Below are 23183 nucleotides of genomic sequence, written 5' to 3' on the forward strand. Positions count from 1 at the left end.
TTCCAACCAGGAATACTTAGAACAGAAGCCTTACATGGGGGAATGCTCTGTCACAAGAGACTAGGATCCTGCGGGACTTGATATCCTTCCACAGGGCCTGCAAGACAGAGCTGTTCCGCCTGGCCTTTGGTTTGGACTCAGTCAGACCCCTATGTTTCCCTTCCCTTAGGGCTTTGATCTATGGGCTACTTTTAAAATGAGGCTGCATTTTAAATTGCATTTTAAGCTGTATTTTAAATTGGTCCCCCCCATTATGTTTTAACTGTAATTTTACTGGTGTTAGCCACCCTGAGCCTGGCTCTGGCAGGGGAGGGCAGGGTATAAATAAAATTTATTATTATTATTATTATTATTATTATTATTATTATTATTATTATTACATTGAAACTCCCAGCAGCATATACTTCAATTTACAATTTGTATGTGAAAAGTGCCTTCCTTATAAGCACCCTCAGGTGGGGTGGGGTGCACTTTTACATCACCCATGGCTCAGTGTAGGAGATAAAAGCTTTAGAAGATGGTGCAAGCAGTTTGTGGAGAAAGCACAAGCACATCTCCAATCACTCTGAACTCCAGCATGGGAGTGTCTTGATGCTGGCCACAGAAGAATGTCAAGAACTGGAGTCTTCTTTTCCCCTTTCCATTTGAATGCAGCCACTCTAACCCGCAATCTCTATGATGCCCTTAATTTATTTGCATTGCTTTTCCTGAGCATTCTGCTCGCTAGGCAATGGCTCACATTTTCAACACAATCCCTGTTTGAGCCTCTCCTGGTAAAGGAGATCCACAGGCCTAGGCTTCCCAAGATACATGGATGTAGTGCAGTGTAGTGTAGTGTAGTGGTTAGTGTGTCATGACTAGGGATTAGGAGATCCGGGTTCAATTCCCCACTCAGGTCAGGAGACCCATTGTGTAACCTTATACTAATTAACATCTGTCACCTTAACTTGCCTGCGAGGGCAAAAACATGGATGCTTGCTTGAGCTGCTTAGAGGGAAAACAGGATAAAAGTGCAGTAAAACACCTCCAAGGAGGTCAAAACCCTCACTTAAGGAAGCCCAATCCATCTGTGGTCCTCTAGATGCTGTTGGACCACAGAATCCCATCACACCCAACTACTGTGTATGCTGGCTGGGACTGATGGGAGCTGCAGTTCAACAGCATCAGGAGGGACCCATCTGATGAAGGCAGGCATTGGTGTCTCAATGATGCAGCAAAACTTTAAAGTGTTGGCCCAATGAGGGAAGGGAGGGTGGCATTTAAGGCAGCAAAGTGTCTAGTGCTGGCACTGGCAACAAACTGAATGCACATATTGTAAGGACAGGATTGGCCACAGCTCCCTGAAAAGCTTACACTCCTGGACCAGCCCAACTTTTTTGTATAACATCCAAAACGGCCCTAAGAAGGAACAAATACTACATTAACTGAGAATTTTGTGGTTGGTACTGTTTTATTGTCCAATAATACTGATTAAATATTTACACTCCTACTCTTATAAATCCACAGTTAAAACACTCATACCTATGGCTTTTGATCCCCCCCCCAATCTTTTAAGCACAAGATCTTTCTGTAAAGGTTCAAAAAAGTTTAAATAATAAAACAGTAGCCTGATGCATTGAGCAGACACATTTACTTTGTATTTTTTTTAAACGCATTTTCTTTAAATATAAAATGTACCTTTTTTTTCTAAAAATAAAAATCTGGTGATAAGATGCCAGTGCAACCTTTCAGCCAACTCATTCCTTGCTACAGATGCAGCCAAAATATTCCTATTATAATTGGCCCTTTAAATCAAAACAAAACTGCCCGTGTTGAACTAATCCCCCCCCCCATCTTAAGTTTATTGTAATGCAAAAAACCCTGGTAGCTGACAATTGTAAACAAAATTACAAAGCACTGTACAGCAATATCTACACTGTCTCTTCTGCATTAGCTTTGTAAATGTCCTAAAAGCTTTGTGGAAGTTTAATTCCTTAGTTGTGAGAAGGCACAAGGGTTCTTTTTAAAAAAAAACAAAAAGAAAACCTGTAACACACTCTACTTCCATACCAATCTACTTCCAGGCTTAAAGACAAGGAGTGTGTTCACATGTCACAGTAAACCATAGTTAACCAGTTCAGACATAGCATTTAACCAGGGGCTGTGGTTTTTTGCTCTCGCTGGAAGCGTGAAGCAGGAGAGACTGCTGCATTTGCTGTGATGCGTGAATTGGATCTGTGGCTAACCTGAAGAAGATAAATAAAGCAAAGACTGCAGCTACTGCAAAAATTAATATTAGAGGGGGAAAGGGGATAAATTGTCTGCAGTCCTTATATAATCCATCTGAATGTTGGAACCTTGCTGTTTTAACACTAAACTCATACTCAGAAAAGAAAACAGAACTTGCTCCGGAAGACTCTCCCAATGACAACAGTATGACCTAAATGGTACAATCTAGCAAAACTCTACTATTAAACTTCACACAAAGCTTGTTCATCTCTAGAATAGGCTTTGTTCCGTGGTTTTTTTGTTTTTTGTTTGTTGTTTGTTAGGAAAGGGGGGTTATCCCCCATCCCCCCCCCAAAAAAAAAACTCAAGAAGGGCAGTTTAATCAAATATCCTAACTTTGGTCCACCTGTCCACTTCCCCAACAGCATCGATACAAGAAAGCCATCCATTGGTGGTGCAAAAGTCATACAAGTAAATTAACAAAAATAGTTTGGTATTACATTTCCCACCCCACCCTCCAAATCACAGGTACTGCAGTCAACATTTCCTAGGTTTCCACCTTTTCCTCTTGCATATCCACTATTGGCTGAGTTTTTAAATCATCAGATTCTTCATGATCTGCTGTGTGTGCTTCCACCTCCTCTGCCTGAACAGGCGGGTTTGCTTCCAGCTCTCCTTGATCCACATGTCCCGATTCTACTTGCTCTATATCAGTTTCCTCTATAAGCTGCGCCTGAACCTCTTCCATTTGTAACTGGTTCACATGCTCCACGTCTAGCTCCTCCATGTGCACTTCAGCACTTTGCTCAGTCTGAATGTGCTCCACTTCTAAGTAGCTTATCTCCACCTGCTCTTGTAGCTCCGCTATTTGTTCACCTTTCACTTGATTATTCTGTATCAAATCCGGATGCACCTGCTCTACAGTCACTTGTGCTGGATCCACCTGGACCTGGATTACGGGCAGGACATGGACTTGTTCCACTTGCTCTATGATAGTCATGGAAGCCACTGGGTTGCTGTCCACTGGAAGAATGTCCTCGGTCACAAGCCGTTCTGTGATGTTATGCATTTCTTGCAGGTGCCTCCGCAGTTCACTGCCTTGCATAAACCACACGTCACATAAGGTACAGTGGTTGGGCTTGTCACCTGTGTGTATTACCAAGTGATCCTTGAATTGATCCCAGCTGTTAAATATACTGTTGCAGACCTGAAAGAACAAAACACAACAGCTGTAGTAATGCTAACCAAAGTTCATTGTATGTCTTCAGACCATTCTTTTCAATTCAGTTTATTTCTTTAAAACCCCAGGTGGCAACAAAACAATTCCACTGCTTAGGACCTAACTTTCCCTGCGTCAGCCAATTGGGCTAACTATAAATCAGTTCACAGTTACAAGCAACCCGCTAACTAACTAAATAATAGTTAAGGGAACCTCCAAAGGCATTATGCAGAACTGCACAGTCCTTACACTGGATTAGCTCCATAGAATGACACAACCAATGACTGCCTGCATGTGCATCTAGTCTTTTGGAAAGCTATTGCAATAAGACTTATTTAGCACCTTAAACATTTTTATCATTAGTAAAATCATTACACTTCTCTCTTCTAAAAAAAGTTATAGTAATGCACCTTGCCTTGAAGCACTCGCCTGGCAGCTATAGGTAACAAGGAATTGGAAGCAGGTGACTGGATGGATAAGCAGAGGAGAGAAAAACTGAATCCCTCCTCTATGGCCAGCACAGAATCTACCGTATTTTTCGCACCATAGGACGCAGTTTTTCCGTCTTAAAAACTAAGGGGAAAAGTCAGTGGGTCCTATGAAGCGAATGCAGGGGGGGAGGCAAGCAGGAAAAGCCCCCAAGAGCCACACACAAGCTTCGCGCGGCTCTTGCGGGCTTTTCCCCAGGAGGGAGAAGGGACTGACGCGGCCAGTCAGTCCCTTCTCCCTCCTCTAGAAAAGCCTTGCGCAATCTCTCTAGTCGTGGGAGGCTGTGCAAGGCTAAAGAGGAAGCCCGGGCAGCGAGCGGGATGGATCGCGCTTGCTGCCCGGGCTTCCTCTTTAGCCGTGTGCGCCTCTCCAGCCGTGGGAGGCTGTGCAAGGCTAAAGAGGAAGCCCGGGCAGCGAGCGCGATCCATCCCGCTCGCTGCCCGGGCTTCCTCTTTAGCCGTGCGCGCCTCTCCAGCGGGAGACTGCACAAGGCTAAAGAAGCTAACTTTTTGAAAATCTCTCTATCTCTACCTCTTTTTCTTTTTTCGTCCTTTCTCCACCCCCTTATTTTCCTCTGGATCAGTGTTTTTATCTAGATTAACGTTTTAGTTTGGAGGGGGGGAATATTATAAAAAAGGAAACTTTGCAGCTTTTATTTTAGTATACAATAAAAACAGATTAAACAAAACACAAGAGAAGGAACTAGCATAGAAGAAGAAGAGAAACGGGAAAGAGGGAGGATACAAAGCCATTTACCAGAGGTAGATCTTAACCCTTGCCTCACCTGGGAGCTTCTCTGGGCAGGAATTCCCTCGGCTTAAGTGGGGTGAGGGAAGAGTGGCAGGTAGGGGGGTACCTACCTAGACAGTGAAGCCACATGACTCTCCAATGAAAACTGGGAGTGGGCATTGTGTGAAGCGGCTGTGGATCTCCTGCCGCAGAAGTGTAGGACTGTATAGAGTTGCGAGGGCCACCCGAGGGTCATCTAGCCCAGGCCCCTCACAATGTAGGAATCACAGCTAAAGAACGCCAGGCAGATAAAGCCTCCAGTGGTGGAGACCCCCAACAACTTCCGAGGTCACAGAACTGCAGGGTTGGAAGGGAACCCCAGGAGTCATCTAGTCCAGCCCCAGTGGACAGCGGGCACGATCCATCCCGTTGTGCAAGGCTAAAGATGCTGCTCAAGGCTAAAGAGGAAGCGCGCAGCCTGTCCGTTGCTCTTTGGGGCTGGGGGGGGGATAATATTTTTTCCCTTGATTTCCCCCTCTAAAAACTAGGTGCGTTCTGTGGTCCGGTGCGTCCAATAGAGCGAAAAATACGGGCAAGTGGGCTGTCCTAGAAGGGAAGCCTTCTTCTCCACGCCCATCACAGAAATGCAGCAAGTTACTGCAGGAGGGAGGGGACTCTCATCCCTTCTGGGATAGCTCCCAGCAGGCTAGCAAAAATACTGCATGCTTGTAACTTTTGTGGGCTTTTTGCAAGGCTGTTTAATAGGTTCTTCTGTCCATCTTCAAATGCGCTATCACTAAGCAACTCAGCTTCTTTTAGTCTGACAGCCATTCACTCAAAGTTTGGTTTTTTGGCCTTCCTCCATGGCATTCCCTCCCCAAGAAGGTTTTGCCTGGTTCCAACTGTTTCTTTCAGGTGCTGTACCAGACAAAGCCCTTTCTCCCAGTATTCAAGGTATTTAATACATTGCCAACTCCCTGTGCTTATATCTTTAATATTTGGTTTTATTGCTTTTTAAAGTTGCAAATTACTCTGAAACAAAATCTAGTATATAAATATTTTAAAGAAAATAAATATAAACTCAACATGGAAAATTGTTTATATAGAGTTTACTATAGAGATCAATGCTTAAAAACATTACATCTCTGTGGTGCAATCTGCCTGTGGTCTGAGGACCAACAAGGGAGGACTGTGGGTGCTCCCCATGCTCATTGAGTAGTAAAGTGGTGAACTGCAGAGTAACGACATTTTTTTAATCATGACCAGACAAACATTTTGCAAGAATTTTGCTGCAAGTGTGCTACACAAAAGGCAGGGCATCCTAACCTAACAGCCATCCCCTAAGGGTGCTGTCACTGGAGCACATGCCAGAAAGAGAGGAAGCAGGATCTCTTGCCAAGCAAGTGAAGGAAAGCCAGAAGAATAACATTGATTAGTCTTCTGCAATAGCAATAAAATAAAGGGGGGAAAACTGCTTCTGTGCCCATCTTTAACAACAACAACAACAACAACAACAAAAATGAACATAGTGCTAAAGACAAAGTATCAGTGGGGAAAATTAAACTTAGTCTTTTCTGGAACAATCTCCACTTTGAAAATAGCAGTGTTACCAAAAATCAATTTCCCATTTCAAACTCGCATATCTGAATTTGCAAAATCGCAAGATATTCTACTCAAATTTATTTGTTGTAATAAAAAAAACTCCAAGAATTAAAGCAAATATACAATTCTACATGAGAAAACAAGAGGGTTTTTTCATACCAAATTTGAAAGTATACTATACAATAAGCTGTAAAGATTCTCTGGTGGACTGTATATTAGAATCCAACTTTAATCTCACAATTTGAAGAGACGTTACTAACATCATCACTCCATAAATCATCATTGCATAAAATACTGTGGGGAGATAGAACTTAATAAAGTTACAGCAGCTAAGAATAATTTCTTACTATCTACCAAATTCTAGATATGGTATAAAAACAAGCAGATACTAGGTCCAAAAACATCCCCATTGCAATTAGTCCAAGTGGATCTTCACTCACACCCCAGCATTAAATTTTGGAGAAACAACAAACTATTATATTAAAGCACTGAGAAGAAAGAGTACTATTTCAGTTAAAACCAATTCAGCTATCAGCATGGGCTTTACACAAACAACTTTAAGATAAACTCTGAAAACAGGGAGAATGGCTTTGACACATCTCTCTTCTCTTCTGACACTTTAAGGGCTCCAGGCTTCTAACTATTACTACAGGGTCCTGTGTAGCTTAGCACCACATGTTGCTGCAACAACCCAGTCCTAAGTGTTCTGCAGCAAACCCAAACTGGAGATCAGCTCCCACAACCCCGCCCCGGCCACCTTGTCGACAACACAGGCTGTCTACATGATCAAATTCGCTAGACCAGAATCACAATGGGCAAAATTACATACCTGACATTCATAAAGTTTCTTCCGTCCCTTTTTAGCACCAGCGCTGGACTGGCATGCTGTCAGGTGGCATTTGAGTGTGCTGTTTCGAGCAAAACGTTCACGGCAGTTTGGACACTCAAATGGTTTTTCACCTATCAAGGCAAATATCAAGGCATGACCAAAAAATGAAAATCAGGTTGCCTCAGGTTCAGCTTTTTCACTGTTACAAACTCACCTCCCCACCCCCGTAATTAGGTGGGATTTTGCCAGTTTCCCATTCCCGAACGTCAGGTATCCAAGAGGAGTAGAAGTACAAGAATAAAGAGTTTAGGGACTACTAAGTAGGGTTAAAAAGGTAAAGGTAAAGGTACCCCTGCCCGTACGGGCCAGTCTTGACAGACTCTGGGGTTGTGCGCCCATCTCACTTAAGAGGCCAGGGGCCAGCGCTGTCCGGAGACACTTCCGGGTCACGTGGCCAGCGTGACATCGCTGCTCTGGCCAGAGCCAGAGCCAGAGCCAGAGCCGCACACGGAAACGCCGTTTACCTTCCCGCTAGTAAGCGGTCCCTATTTATCTACTTGCACCCGAGGGTGCTTTCGAACTGCTAGGTTGGCAGGCGCTGGGACCGAACGACGGGAGCGCACCCCGCCGCAGGGATTCGAACCGCCGACCTTTCGATCGGTAAGCCCTAGGCGCTGAGGCTTTTACCCACAGCGCCACCTGCTAAGTAGGGTTAGATCAGTGATATTAGACTACTAAGCAGGGCCATCTTTCTATCTTGTGATATTAGCCGTCTAGGTTGCTGTGTTCATAAACGGAGCAACATCCCTGATTATCCGTCCATCTCTGAAAACAGATGATCTGCTGCGGCTATTAGCCAAGAACATTCCTATCCCCTCATAGATTCATCTATTCCCTTTTATAGCCCACCCTTAAGAGCACAGCAAATAAGATGGCACAGGAAACAATCACCGCCGTGCCCAATGTGGCTCATTCACAGGTAAAAGCAGGTAAGGCTATAAGGTGGAATTACATGCTACCTTGGCAAGAAGTTTTCCCCAAATACTGTTTGTGAAAGTAATACAAGTGTGGCATTTGGGAGAGGGATGTTGAATGTCTCCAATCTTCCCTTGCAAATGCTGACACAGACACACACCCCAGGCCACTCCCCACACAGTCAGGTTTATGTCAAGCTTCAGAGCCCACCAGAGATGCATTTGCAGCAGAGAACTGGCACAAGTGAGGAACAGGCTCATTCAGTGCACATCTGCATTTGGCAATTCTCTCCTGCATAATTTTCCCATTCACACTATTCACCTTATAGGGAAATCACTATTTGATAACTGTGTGCTGCTTCATGACATGCAATTCTGCCCTGATAATCATGGATTCGTTATGCATCATTTAAATTTTTTATTATGTGCGCAGCATGCTTGTCTCCCACTGGAGCCATTGGAGGGCTCAACATTCCTGGATATAGAAGCTGAACGCTTTCCCTTTCTAAGTGACACTGAGCAGGATTTATAACTTACATCTTACTGAAGTGTTTAATAATAATAATAATAATAATAATACCCCTTGCAAATTGTGAAGGGTTTCCCATTCATCTATTGCATTATCTCCTAAACCATTCAGCAGTGCTGTGGAGAAACAACTCACACTAGTACCTAGTCTAAGGTTAGACACCAAATGAAATATAATGCACACTGCAGTCAGTGCACATTGTAGATCTTGATACACAAAAAGAACAGATAGGTTAAAGCTATTTATGTAACTTTCTTAGGGGGAAAGCATACTTTCCTTAACGCATTAAGCAGAGCTTTGCACAACGTCTGACTGCTGGTAAAGAAGATTGTTAACTTCAGATTGATCTCAGCTATCATTTTTATGGAGGAAGCAAAGTTCACGTTTTCGTGGTATAGAGAGAAACCTATGCAGGCACTGAAGATCTGCAAATCAAAACGTCTCTTGAATACATAATCCAGCCGTTCCCGGCAATAAGGGCACTGCAAATTGAATTACAGGCAACCCTCCATTTACACACATTCAATATGTTTGTGACCACGGGCCTGCATATCACACCAAACCCGGAAGTGACCCAAAAGTGTCACAAAAAGGGGCAGAACAGGACGGGCTGTTTGCAGGCTTTTCCAGTGGTGTTTCAAATGCACACAATTTCACTGATGCGCACAGTGCCTTGGAATGTAACTCTCACGTAAATGGGGGCTGCCTGTACTGTACTGAACAATCTACCACCTAAGCTTCTGTATTTTTCCCAATTGTGGCTCTGCGTACCGGGATGCAAGAGCAGCACGCAACATGAATGGAGCTGTTTTACAAACACAGGTGGTGTTTCGAAAGCCAGTGAAAGCCTTGCTGTGCAGAGCATTGCTGTCAAAGGTGGGGGGTTGAGTTCTGCAGGCACAACCACATTCATTTATGTCAGCAAGCTCTGCTCACGTTATAAAGCATAACTGGGTGGCGATACACCTAGGGCTAGGAGCATTGACCAAGCCTAGGCAATTGGTTTTATTGCACTCCTCTTCCTCTCCGATCGGTTGCTCATGCAACTTTAACACTATATACGTCATCATTTCAAGTGCAGCCTGAGATTATCCATCTGTAAAATGCACTTAAGAAGCACTTCACAAATAATTCCTAATATATTCTTTGCTCATTCTAACTCACTAACTAGCATTAAAGCCAAAGGAAAACCCACATTATCCTCCTAACTCTTCTTCCCAATTCAGTACACTCAAAATATCCACCCGTTCATCCTTCTCCATCTCTTCTGTCACAACAAATTCTCCCTTCTCCGCACAATCCAAGGCTATCCAACTAGTTTCTCCTTCTTTAACAAATGCTATGCTTGTGTGACTCCTGCCAACCTAGCAGTTCGAAAGCACGTCAAAGTGCAAGTAGATAAATAGGTACCACTCCGGCGGGAAGATAAACGGCGTTTCCGTGCACTGCTCTGGTTTGCCAGAAGCGGCTTAGTCATGCTGGCCACATGACCTGGAAGCTGTACGCCGGCTTCCTTGGCCAATAAAGCGAGATGAGCGCTGCAACCCCAGAGTCGGTCACGACTGGACCTAATGGTCAGGGGTCCCTTTACCTTTACTATGCTTGTGTGATGAATTTGTGAATACACGCAGTCCTATAAAGGGGGCATTTCAATGAAAAATTAGAACTGAGTTAGCCTTCTCCAACCTAGAGCCCTCCAGAGGCTTTGGATTACAAACTCCCATCAGCCTCAACCAACATGTCTATTAGTCAAGAATAATGGAAGCTGTAGTCCAAATCTCTCAGGAGGGGGCACCAAGTTGAGGATGGCTAAACACAAACTAGTAACGAAGCCAGATATAGGCCTGGGGGAGGCAGCTCAAACTTGACCGGGCCAGAGTTTTTCCAGATCCATGTCCATTATGTGTTCCCAAATCCATAGATACCAAGTCTGATGTCATCATGCAGTATATTTTCTATCAAAGTAGAACATTATTATGCAAAACTGTACAACTGACCAATAAACAAATAAATTTGACAATGGGTTGAAAAAGCCACATCCCCAGTACTTCTGATCCAACACTGAAGACACAAAAAGGCACATTTTCCTTCCACCATTTTCACTTTGTATTCGCCAATGTGTACTGTACCTATTGAAATTGGTTGAGGGACAGGGAGACCCTTCCAAGAGACAGTGTCATTTTGATGAAGGAGCAATATGCAAGAGATGATTGATTCCCATCCTCTAACAACCACAGACACACAACAAAACTTGGGTGCTATCTTGCTGCTTTCTGATTGGGAGAAACATGCTAAAATCCCAGGATCAAAAAGCACAGCTAAGCAACTAATAGTGTCCTCTAAGGCCTCGGAGCAGTCCCTGATACATGCAGCGGTTTGAGTAAAAAAAAGAAGCTGGGCTATTTTTATCCTTATCCAGATCTCTGTGCAAGCAAGGCAAGCCTCAGCCTATCTTGAAAAGTTCTCTGTGCTTGCCAGAGGCCTTGGAACAGAGTTTCCTCTACAAAGAGCTTTAAATAATAATAATAATAATAATAATAATAATAATAATAATAGAATCAACTGACATTTGGGTGGGTGGCAAGTTATGCAGGCCAGCCTTAAATGGTTCCTAGATTACCTTCCATTTATAAAGGCTTTAATCAACATTTACACCATTCTTATTCCACTACCAATGAAGGCTGTACAAAATGTTACGGTCAGAATCACTGTGGGGAGGCGAGAACCACAGAAAGTGGTGTGAATTGTCTGCAACTGGAAGGGGGAAGGGAACTGCAGTTACCTGTGTGCTTCCGAAGGTGCTCTTTGAAATGTCCAAAGTGGTCAAACTGCTTATCGCAGTACTGACAGACATGTATTTTTTTGCCAGGTCTCTGCTTCTTGTTAGCACCACCTTCATCAAGGTGGTAACAGGTAAGGTGCTGCTTCAATGCACTCTCACGCAGGTACCTTTTGTTGCATAGGTCACACTTGTAAGTTTCTGTGGAGTGCGTTTTCATGTGCTCCTTAAAGTGGTAAAACAACTTAAATGTACGGTTGCACTTTTCACAGTGGAAAAGATTGTTGACGTGCGACAACTGAAGTTCCATTATCTCAATGCCTTCCACCTGCTTGCCTGTTGGATCAGATCCGTCGTCACACTCTTCCTGAATTTCACTTTTCCTCTCCCCATGGCGGAACTTGCTTGTAATATCTGCCAGGAGAGCCAGAGCAGACTCATCTGATGTACCCGTGGTTTGTATGTACTTTATCGACTGTTCAGCAGAAGCGACCTCCTCAAGTGCTTCAACGTTATTTTCTTCCACATCGATAGCCCCTTCTGTAATCTCCACCTCAATTTCAACAGGCTCAGATTCTGCGCAGGGCAGTGTTTCAGTAATAACATTGGAGGTCTCTGCTATCTTCCTCTTTTTGGCTACACTCTTATCTTCTGCCTGATCCGATTCGGGCGGTAATGAATTTTCTTTGTTCCTAGAAAAATTATACACAACACAGTGCATAACATCCAAAGGGCAGTTCTGTTGCACTTAAGGCTAACCAGGCTTCTCATTTTAATTCAGAATCCGTAGCCAGCTTTAAATGAGAAAACTGGCTATTCCAAATACAGTTCACTGTTGCTGAAGATGTAAGTTAGACCTAGTGGCAGGAATTTATGCTCCTAAAGGGAAGGAGAGCATGATCCTGTGCCCTGGGACATAGGGGGTAAGGCGGTACTTAAATCATCCTGGGCCTAAGTTGTTCAGCACTTTGTACCCTAGTAAAAGAACCTTGAACCAGGTCTTTTAACAGCAGCAACCTTTGCTTGCAGCAATTTCTATCATGAGTCTGGCTGTAGCATTCTGCAGTGGCTGAAGCTTCCAGAACAGACCCACTTATTTATCATGAAGACCACAGGATGATGCAGTAGTCATGATCATGGAAAGCCAACAAGAAGAGAACCTGGCCAGTGCATCAAGTAAATCGGGTAAAGATAGTTCTAACATGCCTTCCCAAGGCACAGTCCTCTGAGAAACCACACTCACCTGATTTCGAGTGCTTTAATGGCTTCCAGCATCTGAAGATACTCCGCTGCTTTCCAGACATCACTTGCTTCCTCTTCCCCTTGCACCATCAGCTTGGCGGTGTACGTGAACTCAATTAAGTGACGAAATGCCATGTTACTTACACCTAATGATAGCAAAGAACAAAATGAAACCTAGGCTTTGCAAAGAGGCTTTGCTAGTAAATACCTAAACAACTGCCTTATTATTATTAATTAAATTTGTATACTGCCCTTCATCCAAAGATCTCAGGGCGGTTCACAGCATTAAAAGCATTGAAGCATCATTTTCAACAACTAGCCGGGCTATGTTTTATGGCCACTTCCTGCTGTCTGCTCTCAGCATTCAATAATTGAACGTAATGTGTACATGTATTAACCCCATTCCACTTTGTTATATGATCTAGACCTAAGAACTGGTGGGATATGACTAGAATGAAACACTTCCCAGGAAAATATCTCTTAGTCCTAAACTGAAAGTATGCCTATGAGAATGGGAAGACAAGTGAAAGAGACATAGCAGGGTTTTTGTTTTCTTAGTTCTTTTCATGCAAGAGTTCTGGATCTAACAGAATCAGCAAGTTACCTTCTATCTCTACTAGAGGTTCCTGAGTGAAGTCTTGGAAGAATTTGTAGAAAAACTGGCTACAGGCAGCAAGAACAGCTTTATGAGCTTTAAAATGGTGACCTAGGAGGAGAGAAAGAACTGGATATAAATATATGTTAGATGGTGATAGTGGAGAGGAAAACATTTTAATATACAGCCTTCTATATTAACAAGACCAAGAACACTGCAGTGTCAAGTCTTCCCACAGAGTATGTGTCTCCAAATTTCATGCCAAACAGTAGATCTAAACACACTAGGTATTTAGACCTCTTTAGTGGAGGTCTCATTTGGACATGGTGATTTAACAACACAGGCAACAACTGTTTTATGCACGTCTGACTGGTGTGTGATCGTGGAGGCACGCACAGTGCTGAACCTAGAAGTGACCCTAAAAGGTTGGAATGGGGGCAGGGTGCAACACTTTACGTGGGCCCACCGAAATGCGTGGGACCCCAGAACCTAACTCCTGTGCAAAATGAGGATTGCACGTACAGTAGTACCTCTGGATGCGAATGGGATCCGTTCCAGAGCCCCATTCACATCCTGAAGCGAACACAACCCGCATCTGCGCGTCACGATTCGCTGCTTCCACACATGCATGACGTCATTTTGAGCGTCTGCACATGCACGAGCGGCGAAACCCAGAAGTAACGCGCTCGGTTACTTCTGGGTCACTGTGAAAATGCTCAACCCGAAGCTACTTCAACCCAAGGTACGACTGTACTGAATGTTATGAAAAAGCACATCAGGATGGGATGTGGATGGTGGCTTAGGAAGGGGGGTGCAGTAGGCTGCTCCGGGTGTCATCACTGAGGGGGGTGACTGCGGAGCCTGCCCTGCAGCGAGCCCAAGCCACATGTCTCTCTTGGGGAGTGACATGGTGACTCAGGCAGCTGCAGGCTCCGCGCTGCCCGAAACAGCAATGTGGGGCTTGCAGGCTACGTGGAGGTTCCGCGCAGCATGCTCTGCCCCAGCCCCGGGTGCAGGGCATTTGTGCCGCCCCGGGTGCCCAAGCAGCTAGCTACGCCACTGAATGTGGACTTTGGATGGGTGAGAGGGAAGAGAATGCAGCATCCAGTTTCTTCACAAACTAATACAGTGCACAAATCTATTTTATCAAATGATTTACGGAAGAATTCAGCATTTCAGTTTGCTGCATACTCTTGCAAAATAGATTCAATTATCAGAAAAATCATTTTAAATTGTGAAAGGTGGTGGTAATACATATAATAAAACAAGCAGAAAAATGTTTTGCCTTCTACAATATTTGTGCAGCCTGATCTTAAGCCAGTCAATTGGGAATTTTAAGTCCTGAGCTGAATGGGACTGCAACCTAGGCAGGTGTATATGTAAGTGGCCTAAAGCTGTAAACGAAACAAGCCATGGTATTCGAATTTCAGTTGACCGTCACTCAGCTTCAATGAAACTGAAGTGGCTTAAGTCCAGATGCCTTGTGCCTTAATTCAAATTATGGACAATATGTTTGTGAGAGACCCAGTTTGCGTCACGACATACCATCCACAATCAAAGTGATGTCTGTGAATTGATCCTGCTCCCGCTGTTCATTCAGTCTGTCCAACATTACTTTGTAATGTTCTGGAAATTCCTGAATGCATTCCATCGTCTCTTCAGCTTCCATGGCTAATAGATTTGTCTAGGAAAGATCATCAGTCGTAATGAGAACTCCACAGTCCATAGCCATAAATGGTTACAGTAAGCAAGGATATTCATCAGCAATAGGTATCCAGACTCAGAAGCGGGTCCTATAAAACGATGAGTAAAGTTAGAAGCACACAGTATTACACCTACCACATCTGGAGAAGCTATAGCAAATACAAGACTCAGTATATAAAAACACAGTGCATAGATAGCTGAACGACATTATGAAGCCCATGGTACAAGGGGAGATGAAGAACCCCAGTCACAATAGAACCAAGGAAGCCAACAGCAGCAGAGAAACACTATCAGTTGAGGAGAAAGGAAGTGATGGCAGTAAGAAAAGGTGTGGATTATTGGAGAGAAAAACACTGTTGTATGGCAGGAGATTTTGGTTTCCAGCCATAGGAACGTGAAGCACCTGCATTTCTTAACTTTTAAGGTTTTCTTTTTAAAAACAGAACAGGCTAGGTTTTCATTACCTCCTTTAACTAAGTGTTTCATTCATCCGAATCATGGGCAACATGCATTTATATTGCCAATGCTACAGACAAGAGAGCAGAGGCATAGAAAGAAAAGAAATTATGCATTTGGAGCTTGTGTGGCCACAGGAGCCCAGAGAGTAGCTAAACAGGTTTTAGGGTTGCAAGCTGTACATAATGCACTAAGATGATGGATTACTGGAAGTTAAAACTAAAATGGGATCAGATTCTGTACAAGCACACACAGTACATAGACAGTATGTACATACATACAGATAAACTATACACCCACATACAGTGGTATCTTGGGTTACATACGCTTCAGGCTACACACTCCGCTAACCCAGAAATAGTGCTTCAGGCTAAGAATTTTGCTTCAGGATAAGAACAGAAATCGGGCTCCGGCGGTGTGGCGACAGGAGACCCCATTAGCTAAAGTGGTGCTTCAGGTTAAGAACAGTTTCAGGTTAAGAACGCACTGCCGGAACGAATTAAGGTACCACTGTGCATGGTGGTACGATTGCCACTTTTCTATGGCTCAATTCCATACAGCTAGGAAGTATTTAGGAATGTTCATTATGTTTATATCCCCCTGTTCCTCCATCATGGAATTCAAGGTGCCGTATGTATACAGTGGTGCCCCGCAAGACGAACGCCTCGCAAGACGGAAAACCCGCTAGACGAAAGGGTTTTCCGTTTTGGAGGCGCTTCGCAAAACAAATTTCCCTATGGGCTTGCTTCGCAAGACGAAAATGTCTTGCGAGTTCCTGCAGGTTTTCCCCCCTTTCCCCCCCCCTTTTCCTAAGCCGCTAAGCCGCTTATTAGCTGATCCGCTGATAAGCCGCTTAACAGCTGATCGCTAAAAGCCGCTAAACCGCTAATAGCGCTAATCCGCTAAGCTGTCAATGGGCTCGCTTCGCAAGACGATAAAACCGCTATACGAAGAGCCTCACAGAACAGATTAATTTCGTCTTGCGAGGCACCACTGTACTAAGTTCTCAGTGCCATCCAGGCACGGACTCAAGCCAGGTCTCTTGCTTCAGCAGGGCCTGGGATCATCCAAATGAGAGATTATTTCAAATTTGTAATAGCCAGGATAACAAACACCAATTTGAAGATCCTGAGGTAAAAATAGTATTCCAGTGCTGTTGGTACTCAAGAGATGTTGAGCTCAAAGGAGGTATGGGGCATATCAGGGCATGTTGGGGGAATTTGATGCAGTCTCCTTCATTGGCCACCCCCTGCTAGCAAACGGGGGAAACAGAAGTACACCAACTCCAGGAACCAATGGAACAGAAAATGAAAAATAAGAGTGGGGAGAGGGGGCCACAGTACAGGGCAGGACTTTGGATGTGTCAGGCTTCTGCCCCATTAGGATTGCTGTGTTTTAAAAAAAATCAGAATACAGGTTTCCTGTATTTCATCACCCAGGGAACCCAACTGTCTCATGCATCATTGCGTACATTTGATTTTGCATCGAAATGTCACTGCTGTGCTGCACTTCACAGCTGTTTACCATGGATTCTCTCTGTAGTCATGTGTGTGATGAGGTCTGCAACCACGTGCCGCAGGCTTATTTCTCTCTGTCAAATAAGTATCACATGCTACATCCACTGGACTCTAATGCAAAGTTTCTCAAACTGTACTCTGCAAGCTCCATTCAGGAGGTCGATGGGAAGGCTTTGGAAGAGCTGCGATTCTCTGCTCTCAGTCCTGTCTTGAAGACAAAACTGCTTTTTGACAAGGGCCAGGTTCCTTTAAAAAAAAAAAAAGCTTCTTTTGAATCTTAACCACTACTAAATTATGGTTTGATGCTGCTGTCAGCTACCTTGAGTTTCTTAAATGAAAAGGCAGCTCTTATTTCCGGCAAGAAATGATAACACCTCTTAAGCTGCAATAAAAGCCCTGCTGCTTTCCTAGCTTAGAAGCCAGGAGACCCCAGGAGCAGAACGTGCCCCTCAAACAGGCTCAGAAGCATCTCTCCTTAGGAGAGCCACACGGCACTGGAGTCCACTGGGGGCACGCACGTCAATCATCGGCCAGCCAGCCAATCGCAGCACTGGAAGGTAGAGAAGCGGGCCAATGAGCTGCTAAAGCGGGCTAAGCGGAAGGCCTAACCGTCGAGGGGCGACGAGAAGCGAAAGGGCCTCCCTGAAGGGGAAAAATGAGAACGGAGCGGGAGGTCCCCGCACTGGCCGGCGCGGGCGGAAAGACGCCATAAGGCAGCCGGCGCACAGACCGGCGCAACCCCGGCGGCGGCCCTGTCTCCAGAGCCGTTATTACGTCATCAAATCGCGCATTAAATCGATCCCTTCTCGACGCCAGCCTCGGCCAGAGGCGAGCGCCGACCTCGAGAAAATCGGAAGGGTCCGAGAAACACTCACCCGGAGGAGCCTCCCGCCCCGCCGAGCCGCCTCAGCCGCCGCTATCGCTTCCTGCTTGCCGAAAAGCGGGGCAAGCGCCGGCCAATAGCGCTACTCGCATTCCCGTCCTGCACCGCGCGCCGGAAATGGCGAGCTCGTTGACCTCCTTTACCTGCCGGGGCGCTCTAGGGAAATTGGCGGGCCCAAGTGCATGATGGGAGTTTTGAGGTGCCTGCTTTGAGCGGCTGCCCGAGTCCCATTCGCTGTGCCGCGAGATGCATGCCGGTAGTCGTAGTAGGAGCCGCGCTGCTGTTTCTGCTGCTGCCTCTGTTGCAGGTGGCAACTTGCTTGCTTGCTTTCTGTTAGTAAAAGCACTCTGCTTAATATTTGGCATCATTTTGCTATTTGTGAATACGTATTATCTAATTCTAATGGATGCAAAACAACACCTGGACATACTGGGAGAGTTATTGGAAGAAGAAATCACATTTATTATAAAACGTTCTCTCTTCAACAGAAAATTCGACAAAGAGACGTGTCCTGTTTGGCAAACATGTCTTTACCACAATTTTATTCGGTGTGCCGCCTTTCCGTAGTTAAAACCATGCTCAAGATGGCTTACAGTATGAAAAGATTTACATAATTACAAACAACAAAAGCCATAAAACAATAAACAAAACACTTCAAAAAGTACACAACCAAGCATGTGCTCAAGATCTCCTTTTAATCAAGCTCCAATGTTTTTGTGATGAATATTGCTAGTTTCTAATCTCAAAAGGTTTTCTTTCCAGTAATAATAATAATAATAATTTATTTATACCCCACCCATCTGGCTGGGTTTCCCAATCACTCTGGGCGGCTCCCAACAGAATATTAAACAGAATAAAACATCAAACATTAAAAACTCCCCTAAACAAGGCTGCTTTCAGAGGTCGTCTAAAAGTCAGATAGTTGCTTATTTCCTTGACATCTGATGGAAGGGTGTTCCACAGGGCGGGTGCCACCACCAAGAAGGCCCTCTGCCTGGTTCCTTGTAACCTCACTTATCGCAGGGAGGGAACCGCCAGAAGGCCTTCAGTGCTGGACCTCAGTGTCCAGGTTGAACGATGGGGGTGGAGACGCTCCTTCAGGTATACTGGGCTGAGGCCGTTTAGGGCTATTTTATGCAAGCTTTACATAATAAAGTCACAGAACGTATTTATAAGCATGTTCAATGTCTTTGTAACTTGTCGCTTTAAAAAAATCATTTCTTAAAATGTCAAGAACCTTTCAACATGTCTGAAGATTACTTCTTCATGTTTTACTTTTGCCCTGATAGTGCAATCCTCAGAAAGTATTGGATATATAACCATGTTCTAAGTACAGTGGTACCTCAGGTTAAGTACTTAATTCGTTCTGGAGGTCCGTTGTTAACCTGAAACTGTACTTAACCTGAAGCATCACTTTAGCTAATGGGGCTCCTGCTGCTGCCGCGCCGCCGGAGCACGATTTCTGTTCTCATCCTGAAGCAAAGTTCTTAACCTGAAGCACTATTTCTGGGTTAGCGGAGTCTGTAACCTGAAGCATATGTAACCCAAGGTACCACTGTAACCTGTTCCAAGCATAGTTATTTGAGGGGGGTGGGTTACATTGTATGACGTGTGAGTCCCTTCTAATTCCTGGATCCGGCAAGAGTTAAAATCTAATGGAGGAGCCCATTGTTGAATTAGCCAGGCAAGGGCCATAATGGCCCCTAAGTATGGGTCAATTAGTATAAGCAAGGAAGTTGCTCTGTGACCCTCCCTCACCTGGCTAGTAATGAAAGTTGGGGTTTGTGGGGAGGGAGATGAATCCTTATGTACCTTGCTGCAGGTGCCAACCATCCTTACGGTCACATTTTGGGAGCAAGCCACAGCACAGTGGCAGAACACCTGCTTTTCAATCCCTGGCATCTCCAGGTAGAGCAAGGACTGAAACCTTCCTGAACCTGGGAGAGACGCTGCGAGTTAAGTGTGGACAGTACTGAGCTAGGTGAACCAATGATATATATAACACAGCTTCCTCTGTTAATGTGCCTTATGAAGGAAGCACAGTTAGATGTTTCTGCATTATTGGTGTATATTGTGGACAGTTAAACTATGGAACTCCCTGCCTCAAGATTTGATGGTTACCAAGTTAGAAAGCTTTGAAAGGGGATTGTTAGAGAAATTCATAGGGGATAAGACTAAACAATGGGTATTAAAAAAGGAAAAGGACCCCTGACAATTAAGTCCAGTCGCAGACGACTCTGGGGTTGCGGCGCTCATCTCGCTTTACAGTCTGAGGAAGCTGGCGTTTGTTGCAGACAGTTTTTCCAGGTCGTGTGACCAGCATGACTAAGCCGCTGCTGGCGCAACGGAACACTGAAACCAGAGCAGCGCACAGAAACGCCATTTACCTTCCCACCGGAGTGGTACCTATTTATCTACTTGCACTGGCGTGCTTTCAAACCAATTTCTGGTGAACAATAACCATAGAGGACTGTTGTACTCATGTCTTGTTCATAGGGGTCCCAAATACATTTTGTGTTTGGCTCCTTTGGGAAACAGAAGGCTGAGCTAGACAGGCCTTTGATCTGATCCCGCAGATCTACTCTTAAGTTTCTCCCATACTGTGAAAAGGATCCCTAAGATGTAAGTCTTTCAGTTACCAAAATGCAGAATGGGAAATCTCCTTCATTACTATTTATTAACATATATCCCCCACACCCACCAAATATTCATTATGCAGCAGATAGTCTGGAAAATAGGGTTCCTCTGAATATATTAAATCTGAGTATATTCAAAAGGTTTTTTTTTCTATCAGCTTTTCAACCTAGGAAATATGCCAAATGATTGCAAAACTGTTTACAGAAGCAAATGTATCTCCAGGCTAGGAAATAATTTGTATCTCCTTGGCTAAAACAGTTTGTCTTTTCAGTGTGCTTGGATTCATGTACTCACTTACATCGCCTTTTCCAACCACTGGGTGAGCCTCCCTGTTCTAGGTCAAGGTCCTTTGGCACTGAACAACTTATGCGAAACAGGAACACTCTTTAACTTGGTTTTGTAGTTTTGATGAAATGTGTACTTCAGCAAAATGAGTGCCTGGAATATTTTACTGTGGCTCAAGCTCTTCTCTTGGAAAGTGCTTTGGTATGCATTTCTTTTTTACATACCTCTCAAGAGTATACAACTTGATTTCATTCATCCCAATATATTTTGATAGCCCCTTTTTGCCATTTTAAACGTAAAACAGGTAAATGAGGTTGCCAGGAACGTTGGCTGTGGCTGATGGGAGTTTTAATACAGCAGCATTTGGAAAGGTTCCTCACTCCTGATTTACTCTGTATACTTAAGAAAGAAGAGCACATTTATTTGGATTTTCTCCATTTAGAACAGGTTTTCCCATAGTGATTCATATTGACCCCTTTGGGTCTATAAGACTGCAAGGGGTGAATAAAGACCTAGGGGTTGAAATGAGGTTTAAATGAGCCTAGGGGCAGAAAATAAGTTTGTATATAGAGGATATAGTGCAAAGCATTTAATTAGGAACTATAAGCCTCAGAAATAAATGTCATGGGCATATACAGAGTACACCTCCCTTGTCAGTGGGGAACCTCTGTATTTAATAAGAAGATTCCACAATACAATAATAGTATTCCTTATTTTTTACATTTTATGATTCCTAGGATGCCTTTATCTGCTCCGCTGCAACAAAACATGTCTCTCTCGTATTCAGCCACAGCAGGCACTGTAACCTTCCAGTGGTTTGACTTCACTCCCGTAAGTGTACTCTTCCATTGTCCCCCAAGACAGACAGATGCCAACCAAGTAATGGTGATGGATGATTAATAAATGTTGACTTTATTTCATTTGCATTTCTAAGAATTGGGGTTGGGCTCCATGACAATTTTAAAAGCTCATCAAGGGGCCAATGAACTCAGAAGTCTGGAAAAACCTGGTTTACAAGGTTCAACGGTTAGCAAGAACTGATTCCAGCCTTGTTTATGAAGCCCCGATCCTAACTGCCCGCAGTGATCTGAGAGTCCTTGTTTACTCTTTTACCACAGTGGATTTCCTAGCACAGCAAAAAAGTGTTTTTTCTTCTTCTAATTTACTCAACTTCCTTTTATCCTGGGAAGCATATGACGGATTAATTCCACTACTGAAGAGTCTAATTATTTTAATGAGAGTGGAGGCAGGCAAGGAACTGTCCAGAAACATACGGATCTTCTTCCTAATACATTCTGATGGTTGTACCATTATGTTGATCTCACATGGGCAGCCAAGGTTGCTTTCAGACTATCCTGACCCTCACTGACCTGAAACCAAAGCCTTTTGGAAAACATTCACAGCAAACTGGGCTCAATAGCCACTACTGGTTTGAAACACTCATTGTACTCTAAATATAGGTGCTTCATCAGCATGCCACAGCCTGCTTGAAGAAACACGCTCTGGTCTTGGCACCCACAAATTGTTGGTAGACTAGTTTCTCACAGTACTAAGGTTTATTTTAACAATATTACGAAATTTCTATACTTGCACAAATTTATGATTGTCTGTATGTGATTGAATCCATCCCACAAAACAGTGACAGTCTGGATGCAATCTTGCATCGCATGATTCTGCACAATGCCACAAAGCAGAGAAGAGCAAGGCTGGATCTACATTGATCTTATAGAACATTGTATTTAATAGCGTTTCGAACACTTAATGGCAGTTTTTTCCATTGCCAGTGGCTCGCTGCTCTACAGCAGCCGCTGGAGTCAAATTTTAATAATGCATTTTTAACGTTATAAATTATTAGTGTAGATATGCTCCGATAATGCACTGCAATTAAAAGGGGTGTATGTAGCTCGGTGATGGAGCGTGTGCTTTCCTTGCAGAAAGTCTCATGCTCTATCTCCACCTAGGGCTAGGAATGGTTTGTCAGGAGCTGGTGTCAGGCGCAGGTCAGCAATAAAATAATAAAGCACCCGATGTCAGCGAACTCTTTTTCAAAGAAACAAAACAGTTCAGTCCTAGTTGGTTGCAGCAACCCTTCCCAGTAGGTCTTGCCCCAGTCAGGCAGTTGCAAGGACTGAAGGTCCCTGCCTTCCTACCACTCTCTAAGGCGCTTTCCCCAGTTTATTCCCCAGCAGCCTAAGGCTCCATTGCCTTGCCTCTCTTTGCTCCTCCTTCATTTCTCTGCATGTTCTGGGAGACCAGGTGGAGGCGAGCAGGTCGCAGCAGGAGGGGGAGACTCCCTGGATTCTTCAGCAACCTGCCTCATCTCTGTCTCCTGGCCCCCCTCCTCTCCTGCCTCCAAGTCTGCACTGTGCTCTGCCCCAGCCTCTTCCTGCTCTCTAAACCTGGTTGCCTCTTCAGCTTCCAACACTACCTCTTCCCACTCTGCTCCCTCTTTTCCTTCTGACCACTCATCTTCAACCCACCACCCATCCCCTAGCTCAGAGTCTTC

At 44.3% G+C, this 23183-nt stretch overlaps 1 protein-coding gene across 2 annotated transcripts; it reads right to left on the bottom strand.

Annotated features, from left to right (window-relative positions):
* Positions 1-2010: 2010 nt before the first annotated feature.
* ZNF131 (zinc finger protein 131) lies at positions 2011-17891 on the bottom strand. 2 transcript variants are annotated; one of them, XM_079994887.1, is made up of 7 exons: positions 17748-17891; positions 14741-14879; positions 13205-13306; positions 12602-12746; positions 11362-12050; positions 7077-7207; positions 2011-3415 (listed from the first exon to the last, which is right to left on the bottom strand). In XM_079994887.1, the coding sequence occupies exons 2-7, from the start codon at positions 14862-14864 to the stop codon at positions 2756-2758; spliced, it is 1851 nt and encodes a 616-aa protein (XP_079851013.1). In that variant the 5' UTR covers positions 14865-14879; positions 17748-17891; the 3' UTR covers positions 2011-2755. The 2 variants fall into 2 exon arrangements, with proteins under 2 accessions (XP_079851013.1, XP_079851012.1); XM_079994886.1 differs by having other exon boundaries at positions 14741-14988; positions 17748-17880.
* Between the last annotated feature and the right edge of the window lie 5292 nt (positions 17892-23183).

Source organism: Podarcis cretensis (assembly GCF_951804945.1).
Source record: "Podarcis cretensis genome assembly, chromosome: 11".
In the NCBI taxonomy this organism is placed as follows: Eukaryota; Metazoa; Chordata; class Lepidosauria; order Squamata; family Lacertidae; genus Podarcis; species Podarcis cretensis.

Bases quoted from the DNA above. Each gene is read 5' to 3' on its own strand.
- ZNF131 (XM_079994887.1), bottom strand. From the start codon at position 14,864: ATGGAAGCTGAAGAGACGATGGAATGCATTCAGGAATTTCCAGAACAT. The intron at 12,747-13,204 runs GTAACTTGCTGA...TGCTATCATTAG, and splicing joins ACCTCTAGTAGAGATAGAAG to GTGTAAGTAACATGGCATTT. The intron at 3,416-7,076 runs GTATGTAATTTT...TTGTTCTTTCAG, and splicing joins AGAAACTTTATGAATGTCAG to GTCTGCAACAGTATATTTAA.